This window comes from Paraphaeosphaeria sporulosa (assembly GCF_001642045.1).
Source record: "Paraphaeosphaeria sporulosa strain AP3s5-JAC2a unplaced genomic scaffold CC84scaffold_20, whole genome shotgun sequence".
Classification (NCBI taxonomy): domain Eukaryota; kingdom Fungi; phylum Ascomycota; class Dothideomycetes; order Pleosporales; family Didymosphaeriaceae; genus Paraphaeosphaeria; species Paraphaeosphaeria sporulosa.
The window spans coordinates 25012-33694 of record NW_017253379.1 but is presented as its reverse complement, the minus strand read 5'-3'; the positions used below and the strand labels follow the sequence as shown (position 1 = coordinate 33694).

General features: G+C 45.8%; 4 protein-coding genes across 4 annotated transcripts; 3 read left to right on the top strand and 1 right to left on the bottom strand.

Moving 5' to 3' along the window:
* Nucleotides 1-4306: 4306 nt before the first annotated feature.
* Nucleotides 4307-4660, top strand: CC84DRAFT_1191782 (uncharacterized protein; the record flags this gene model as incomplete). The annotated part of the gene is made up of 3 exons (XM_018181206.1): nt 4307-4375; nt 4427-4503; nt 4558-4660. The coding sequence occupies 3 exons, from the start codon at nt 4307-4309 to the stop codon at nt 4658-4660; spliced, it is 249 nt and encodes an 82-aa protein (XP_018028913.1).
* A 95-nt stretch (nt 4661-4755) lies between these two features.
* On the bottom strand, nt 4756-6144 carry CC84DRAFT_1264903 (calcium/calmodulin dependent protein kinase-like protein). The gene is made up of 4 exons (XM_018185350.1): nt 5936-6144; nt 5602-5876; nt 5327-5544; nt 4756-5273 (listed from the first exon to the last, which is right to left on the bottom strand). The coding sequence occupies exons 1-4, from the start codon at nt 6073-6075 to the stop codon at nt 4917-4919; spliced, it is 990 nt and encodes a 329-aa protein (XP_018028912.1). The 5' UTR covers nt 6076-6144; the 3' UTR covers nt 4756-4916.
* A 142-nt stretch (nt 6145-6286) lies between these two features.
* On the top strand, nt 6287-7129 carry CC84DRAFT_1170049 (uncharacterized protein). Its single transcript, XM_018179825.1, has 2 exons — nt 6287-6620; nt 6689-7129. The coding sequence occupies exons 1-2, from the start codon at nt 6501-6503 to the stop codon at nt 6854-6856; spliced, it is 288 nt and encodes a 95-aa protein (XP_018028911.1). The 5' UTR covers nt 6287-6500; the 3' UTR covers nt 6857-7129.
* A 128-nt stretch (nt 7130-7257) lies between these two features.
* On the top strand, nt 7258-8599 carry CC84DRAFT_1238489 (RTA1 like protein). The gene is made up of 2 exons (XM_018183942.1): nt 7258-7564; nt 7614-8599. The coding sequence occupies exons 1-2, from the start codon at nt 7390-7392 to the stop codon at nt 8303-8305; spliced, it is 867 nt and encodes a 288-aa protein (XP_018028910.1). The 5' UTR covers nt 7258-7389; the 3' UTR covers nt 8306-8599.
* Nucleotides 8600-8683: the final 84 nt, after the last annotated feature.

The window sequence follows — 8683 nt, the reverse complement described above, 5'->3', positions numbered from 1 at the left end:
GAACCTATAGTATATGAGTTAGATACCTATAGAGATTAGTAGTAAGAATGGGAAGTTACTAGTATTATAGGCCATAGGATTGTAAATGGCCAGAACTACTATAAAGTCAAGTGGCTAGGGGAAGACAAGAAGGGAAACCTATAGGATAAGACCTAGGAACCTAAGGGAAACCTTAACTACCCTAAGAAGTTAGAGGAGTTCTAGCTAAACTAATCTCTTAAAGAAAGCTAGGGGACATTAGACTAGGATTCTAACTACTTAGACCACCTTATAGTAAATTTTAAGAATTACTATTATTAGTAAAGAGGTGGAGTCTCTTAAAGTAAGTTACTTTAAGAGACTCCACCTTATCCTATAAACCTATAGCTTATAGATCCGCCTCTTCTTAATCTAACTCTAGTTCTAGTTGGGTAGATTAATCTCCCACCCGCCTATTAAGAAGAGCCTTCTATTTCTAAAGTTAGGATATATAGGCACGAGCTATAGCTAGGTTATCTAGAAGCCGTTCCTACACCTTCTCAACCACGGTAAGTTCAGCTACAATTTTGGCTTAGGAGTAATTAAGCGATTGCACTAGAAATTATAAGCCTTAAAATAAGGGATAGGATAGAAAACTAACTAGACGAGGCCATTACTCCCTTAACATTATAGTGATGCCAAACACTCGTATAAACATAGGCTTTATAAGCTAGTCGTCTTAGGGTATCTTCTAGAGAAATAATATAAGGAAGGTTGTTTTTGGCATAGTAAGAATAGGGTATGGTAAGGAATCCACGTAGGCTAATCTAGTTGGCAAGCCCCAGTCGTTTAAGTATCTTATGGGAAGACATAGAGGGCCATAAATACTAAACTTATAATGGGGCCAGCCCTACTAATATAGCCGGACCCCTATCACGGATTAATCCCTAGACTAAAACCTTAGAAGGAGGGGATGGTGTTACAGCTACGCCGTAATAGAATAACCTATAGGGTAATTACGATAACAGCAATGACAATAACTAGGGTTTTAACTAGGGAGATATTACTTATGGCAACAGCGCTTACCATAACATAGACACGTAAGCATTAGGGCACGTGATAAGGTTACGTGACGGCTCTATAGGCTCTATGGTGTAGAGCCTATAGAGCCGGCTCTACAGGCTCTATAAGGTAGAGCCTATAGAGCCAGGTCTAATAGCAGTATATAGAGATGACGGATTCCCATAGTAATCTATTATCGTTAATCCACGATACAGTTATTACATCTAGTTTCCTTATAGGAAAGATTACTCGTAATGTTTTGGCAATACAACCTTACTATAGTTAATTAATACATTAACCTAACGCGACTATACCGCTTCCTAAAGCCCTCATTTCCCACTAGAACCCCCTTTCGAGGTTAGCTTAGCCTCCTAGTAAAGCGACCCCCGTTACACAGCCTATTCTAGAGCGCCCTATCCCTAATGGGTATAAACTAGCATGAATAGTACCTAACTATTCTTAAGAATTATTAGATGGAGGTAACTAAGTTAGATAAGGAGATTCTATATCTAATAGCGCGTGGTTATCTAATTCCCTACTATAGGATTCTATTGAGTGGAGGTTATAGGCCATTATTAGATAGTATTATTATGAAGGACTAAACTGCTTAAAAAAAAGGGTAAGCGATTTAAATGTTAGAGATATGGGGTGAATAGTGTAGCCTTAACTTTAATAGTAGAGAGATAGTAGTATTTAGGTATAGAATAGACGAATCGCTTATAGGCTCTACCCGCCAGCTCCTAGTGCTATATAGTCTAAGTTACATAACCTTAGGGTGAGCCGCCTAGTCTATAGTGGGGGAGGTCTGGTATCTAGGGCGTAGCCCATTATAATAGGAGACTAATTATCTTTAGATCTTTAACCTAGAAGTGTTTAAAGTGTTTAATAATTACGAGGTGGATCTTTATTAGTATAGTATAGTATTAGTCGAGATAGATATTAAGATTCTATACGCTAGCCTTATAGCTCTTATAGATTAGGACCCCATACCTATATAAGTACTAGAGATACTCCTTAATATTTTTAATAGACTATGCTACTATCTCCTAGGCGCCTTTACTAGTAATTAGTTATAGGTGCTACAGCGCCAGCTATTAGTTATTTCTAATGTTGCTAGTCTATACGTCCCAGACGAGTTCTATAGATAACCCTAAGTCTATTTACCCTAACCCTACCACGCAACACTAATGATGTCCAATTTAGGATGCAAAGCGACGGAGGCGTGGGGAAAGGTAAGATGAACACCTTTCCTATGAGATGATTTCATGGATTTGGGCTGGAACACACGCGGATTTGCCATATGGTTTTGCCCCCTAAATTCCCGATCCTGCGCGCTCGAACCCTAACGTTAAACCCATTCTGGCACGGATTCGGCCAGATCCGTCGCTGCTTATCGGTTAGGACGCTTTGGCGAAGAGTTTGTAGACGAGGCGATGGGCGCGAATAACCCGGTCCGCGAGGTGTGGGACCAGAGCCGCTAGAAGGACGCGTCAAGTGCCTGGTGTTAATTGGGACGGGCGTGCTGTACATTGGTGACAAACTTATTGCTAAGGCGATAGAGACTGAGCAGAGGGCCGAGCGGTTCCGGTGTGAGCGGCAGCTACTAGACAGTATGGGCGGTACTACTGCTTCAACGTAGTGTGGGGGCTAGAGGACATTAGGCTGGAAGAGGCGGCAAAGGTTAAGGAGATGGTGGTAGCGACATAGTGGTACATTAGCTCGTAGGAGGTGTATAAGTAGATATAGGCGTGTGTGGGCAGCGTTGCCGGACGAGACTATTAGTCTAACGTACTATACAGATACTAAGTACTATAGCTAAATGCTGTGTAGACTTTAGAGAATTTCATACCACCTTTAGCCTTAAGGGTGTTCCACAAGTAAGCCATTTCGTCAACCGACTAGTGCAAATGGAAGAGATCGAACGTGTGTACTGCTGCCTAGGCATTGACAGAATAGTTAACAGAAGAGATATATCCTACGTGGACTGGGGAATATAAGTAAGATATAGCTTGCGGTCGAGTTTGCGCAACGTCACCACCGCCGGTTCAGCGCGGTGTTCTGGCTAGATGGGCGAGGCGAAGACAGCCTAAGTAGGGGTTGTATACCTAACCCAGCATGCGGCACATTCAAGGAGGTGGGAACTTAGTCCGTGTGCAGTCGTATATGTAGATGGTAGAACTCTAAGATTGCCAAGTGTTGGATGCTGAGGCAAAATGCGGCTTGGGGAAGGTTTGCGTGCTTAAGGCCTCTGCAATTAGTGTAGCACGGGGAGCGGCACGGAATTGCATATTGGCCCCCACTCCAAAGTGCAACAATACCCCGAGCTGGAATTCGGCTTCCTACGCAAGAACGCACTCTCATATAGCGTGGAATTGGGACGCGAGGCATACGGAGACAATACCTAGGTACTATAACCTTCCAAGGCCGCTTTCCTGCAGACACTACACACAGCGAGACGCCGAATTCCTCTTATATAAAGTTATTCATAGTCACAATAATAATGCAGGCATTTGCCGCCGCGAAAGACACCGAGGTACTAGCGAAATGGTTTCTAACCACGACCCTAAAAGCAAACCTTAAACTCTTTTCGTCACCAACCATCTGCTCCGGACCAAGCGCTTAGAGGCGATCACCAAGCGCTTCTTGCAGCTTCTTTTGCATGGAACATTGGCCTCACATTGTTCGTATCATCAGCTCGTCTAATAATTTTATTGGTGTTATATGAATGGTGTTGCGTGTAATTACGATCAGGGTTACCTGGAGGTGCCTGGGCCAAGCTTAGAGGACTTCTAGAGTCCCTTGGTAGAATAATATAAACGGCATTATCATCTCCCTTCCAGAACATCAATGTTTGAAACGACATCCTCTCGTCGTGCCACTACTTTGACCAACGAAATGTAGTGCTGGTAAATATACTTCCAGCGTCACGCTGGCAGTCCACTTATAGTGGCTATTTAGAGTACATTGGAACCAATAGATCTTCAGCGCCGATGACCGTGCCTCAGTCGCGCCTTGCCGCCGGTGACGAACAGTGCAGTGATCTTGGTGATGGGTGTTTTCTGGGTCACTTGTTAATTGTGCAAGCAATAGAGCTCAATATACAAGGCGGTCGATAAATCAGCCGCGCTGGTTGAATATAAAAGTGATGTCAACGAACATATGTTGAATCAAGCCACAGAATCGAAAGACACAAGAAAGACCAGTAATTGGAATCCACATCCGCAAATCAAGACGACCTCTTCCGAGACCATCTATCCATCTACATTACAAGTATTCTCTTCGCAACATGTCCTACAACAAAGTCATTTCTAGCAAAGTGATCAAGACTGTTAATGCAGGCGGTAAAGCAATTCAAGTCAAGTATGCCACCAAGACTTCCACTTGGGAGCGTAGCTTCTTGGCGTAGGGCGTGCAAGACGAGTTTTGCGAGGCTTTAAAGAAGGCCGGTGACGTCCCTGCTGGTGCCGCTATTGCGATCTTAGAGTGAGAGACATTCCTCTCATCATTGTGCTTGACAAGGCTAACAACGGACCTCAGCGAAAAAGAGTATCCAAGCGAAATCGATAGTAAGTCTCACTTCACCACTGTCTTCGAAGATTCCAAGGGCAACCATATCACGACCAAGCATGTTTATCCTTAGATCCACTCCTCAGGACCAGCGAGCTCTAGGAGAGAATGGCATGTCGAGCAGCAAGACACTCTTGACAATGAGAGGAAGTTGAAGGATGTAGAGTTACAGTTTGAGTTTTTTAGTTGATGCCATGATGGAAAGCTGTTACATAGAAGCGAAACAAGGAAAGACCCGGGGGCTATCATGACCAGATAAGCTTGTTAAGAAGCCACCGCAATGCTATGCTTCAATTTTGACACGCTGAACCTTGTACGCCAACCGTCACTCAAGACTTCTCATCTTCGACCCAATAACTATCCTTGACAATTTCTGACATCGTTGCTCTCTTAGCTGGATCGAGATTGGTCATCCTTAAGATCAACCTCTTTGCTTCGTCGGTAAGGTTAGGAAACACGTCCTCTGTCCAATCCGCGAAATCCCCATTCACGTCGTTCTCCTTCACTGCCTGCCATAAATTGGTCAGAAGCTCACCAGCCTTCGCATCATCGACATGCTTCATAAGTGCATCTGGTAGCGGGCCGAAGGTCGAAAGTAGTTTGAACAAAACTACCACCTCAGGCTCAGTGTCAAGCTCCGCGAAGTCGAAGTGCAATGACTGCACCCCCGTGATGACGTAGAGACACTAGATCGGGCAGTTAATAAGCTTGTGCAGGTCTAATTGAGCACAAGACTTACCAAGAGAGCAAAGGAGAAGACTTCAGAAGGCTTTCCTACGCCTCTTCCCAGCTGTCCTTCCGGACTACGCCACATGACGTTTCCAATCTTGTAGTTCAGTAGTTTCTCGCCTTTTAATTTCAACGCGCAGTCCATGTCGCCCAAGACTACTTTTCCCAGGTGAAATTCGTCGCTCGAGTCCACGTACCAATTCAGGAAGATATTGTCCGGTTTCACGTCTATAGTCAAATTAGCAAAGCTTTTGTCGAAGCCGGGGCATGCAGGTAGTTTTGTACCTAGGTGGATCCAATTCTTCTCATGCATTTCAGCAAGTGTGTTTCCGATCTCCTTCAATATCTTCTTCCTTGCTGTTAACGGAAGAGGAGGGTAATTCTCTACCAATGCGAGCAAATCGGTTTTGAAGTATTCGTAAACGAGAATGCTCTCTTTTTCGATCTTGTCAACATGAATGCGAAGACGAGGATGACTTTCAAACTCGGCTCGAAACTCTTGCAGATGCTCCAAGATGGACTCTGAGACGGGCTTCACGACGTAGGGCGTCTTGTCACAGCTGGAAAAAGCGATCAGTGTCACCCAGTTTGATAGATATGCGGGAGTTTCGGAACTCACAGCGCAAGGCAGACGCTAAGTTCGGGCTTCTTGGGGTGCCGTTGGAGCACTTTTTGGAGGTTGTACTCGCGACCACTCTGCCCAACAAGCGTGGAGATCATCCTCGCAGCTTGGAGAACACGGATCGGACGAACGATCATGTGAAATTCGGGACGTATCAAGCGACCTTAGCGATTTCGGGATGGGTGGGGCATTGCGGTTCAGAGACGTTGCTAAGGATGAAATTAGTTTACCCAAGTGACTTGTGTGAAAGAAAATTGATGACTAAGCGAGCATAGACGCTTGGCACGGCTCGAGCATCTTCGATAGTTGCATCGCGGGCTATAAAGGACCTGCGTATGCTTCCAATTAGTGATCTTTGTCCACGTCTCCAAATGACTCCAGCTGCATGCGTACTCACTCCAGAGCAGATGCTGTAGATGGTTCGTTCTAACCAGCCATGTTGGTATCTAACCGTCTTTGGGCAAGGACGACTTCGCCGTTGACTACAACATCACTTTTCACCACAGAAATACGTCGTATCTCTTCAGCATAATGAAAAACAATTGGACTATCATTGCTCGCCATGGCTGGATCTGGTCAGCCTTGCGAATGCAGGCGCAGACCCCTCGTTTGGCAAAGCCATCACGTACTCGTGTTTCTATGCGCCACCTTCGCCCCTGCGACCGTCGATTCAGCACGCAAGGTAACCTCCACCGACTTCAAAGCCAAACTCCTAGGTTCACCCAAGAAGTTACATGCTGACTACAGAAGGCCAATGGTCTGCGTCGACACATCCTCGAATTCCAAGACTGCATCACCTCCCTCGAAAAATGCGAGAAACCCGTGATCTGCATGTTACATGGCATCTCGTTCGGACTCGCGCTGGGCATGAGTCTGAGCTGTGATGTGCGAATCTCGTTGCGTGCTTCGTGGTTGTGACGATGATTGGATACCCGGAGCGGAAATACGAGTTATACGTGTATGCTAGTCTATACGCCGTATTTTCAACATAGCCGCTTTAACGGATCCTCAAGTCACCTTGGCGGGCAGTGCCTATGCAATTACCCATAGAACACTGAGCTTGGAAGGTTGAATGATCCTTCCGTATGTGAAGCTGGGTTTCACCATGGTAGAACATGTTAAGGTACGAACAAAATTAGATGACTAGGTAGTGAGCGAAGGATCATGCTCTCGTATCCCGTTTCAAGCACGGATAGACGATAGTGGTGCCAGGCTCTTTGGTTGAAAAACAGATATAGTCTCGCTCTTTTTCTCATCAATTATCTTCGTGGCTCGCACCTTCCTTGTTGCTTGTCTATTCAATCTTTAACGCACGGTGTTTTCAGTGTCCATTCATCTGTAATTTTTGAGACTGCTTCATTTTCGAAGCCTCCCGAACGCAATCGAAGCCTCCGCCCCAAACCAGTCTACGTCTACAACTCAGTCAACATCTCTACCACCGTCCTGCCACCATGCCTGAGCTCCTTCCCATCAACGGCGGGACATACTATTTATGGAAATATGTACCATCCGTTCCAGCCTCGGCAATCTTCGCCATAGCCTGGCTCGTCATCGCGGCTCTTCTCAGCTGGCGCATGCATACGACGCGGACGTGGTTCTGCTCAGCCTTCATCATTGGATGCTTCAGTAAGTGCATCTGTGCCCTTTGTGATGATAACGTTCTTACAGCTATTAGTGGAGTTCGTCGGTTATTGCGCGCGTGCCGCCGCCGGGAATCACACCAATGCAATTGTGCCGTACGTCGTCCAGAGTACCATGATACTTCTTCCGCCTGCTCTCTTTGCTGCCACCATCTACATGTGCCTTGGACGTATCATCCTTGTCGTCGAGGCTTCACATCTGTCCATTATCAGTCCCCGCTGGCTGACCGGCCTATTCGTTACCGGCGACGTACTCTCATTTATATTCCTTGGCAACTCAGCCCCGCTCACCATCCTGAGTACCGACCATCCTTTCCTGGCGATCATCGGGAAGTGGGCAGTCATTGGAGGTCTGGCGATTCAACTAATCTCCTTCTCTTGTTTCGGCATCACCGCAGTGATTTTCCACTCTCGTATTCGTAAACGTCCTACAGAAGCATCCTTCCAGGTCGACCAGGCATGGATTAAGACTTTGCACATGCTGTACGCTGTCAGTTTGCTTATTATTGTGCGTTCCATCTTCCGTATAATAGAGTACGTCTCAGGCGAGAACAGCTACCTTTTAACGCACGAGTGGCCGCTCTACGTATTCGACACAGTAACAATGTTTGCTGTGGCCATCGTTTTCTTCTTCCTGTACCCAAGCGATATCGTTATTCGCAAGATGAGCCACACTCCACTTCAAGATTTCGAGCGCGATGAAGGACTTGTACCAAAGTGTACTTAGGCAGAGCCGAGAAGACTCTTATGTACCTTTAAAATTAGCAATAAGAAGCAGAAAGATAGAGCACAGGAGGCTTAGCATCAATACATCATTAAGTTGCGACATGTCATTGGTAGTAAGCTGCTAGTTCTGTAATTGAGGTGACAGCGATAATAGTTCCAAAGGTACACTGATGTGCAGTGAGGGTACGGCTTGTGGAAATACGCCTCTTAGAGGCAGTAGCTATCAGCCTACTCCTCACCTGCAATACAAACATCTTAATTCTTCTTGACGTTTGAATCTACCTATGAGAGAGCGACATTCAGGCCATCCAAGATATCTGGAGGCATGAACAACACCCTCGGACTATTAATGTCGGCGCCAATCGCACTAAGTCCAAAG

Coding starts and splice junctions, on each gene's coding strand:
- CC84DRAFT_1264903 (XM_018185350.1), bottom strand. CDS start 6,075: ATGATCGTTCGTCCGATCCGTGTTCTCCAAGCTGCGAGGATGATCTCC. Junction 5,877..5,935: donor CTTAGCGTCTGCCTTGCGCT/GTGAGTTCCGAA, acceptor CGCTTTTTCCAG/CTGTGACAAGACGCCCTACG. Junction 5,274..5,326: donor TCTTCTCCTTTGCTCTCTTG/GTAAGTCTTGTG, acceptor TGCCCGATCTAG/TGTCTCTACGTCATCACGGG.
- CC84DRAFT_1170049 (XM_018179825.1), top strand. CDS start 6,501: ATGGCTGGATCTGGTCAGCCTTGCGAATGCAGGCGCAGACCCCTCGTT. Junction 6,621..6,688: donor CCGTCGATTCAGCACGCAAG/GTAACCTCCACC, acceptor TGACTACAGAAG/GCCAATGGTCTGCGTCGACA.
- CC84DRAFT_1238489 (XM_018183942.1), top strand. CDS start 7,390: ATGCCTGAGCTCCTTCCCATCAACGGCGGGACATACTATTTATGGAAA. Junction 7,565..7,613: donor CTTCATCATTGGATGCTTCA/GTAAGTGCATCT, acceptor TACAGCTATTAG/TGGAGTTCGTCGGTTATTGC.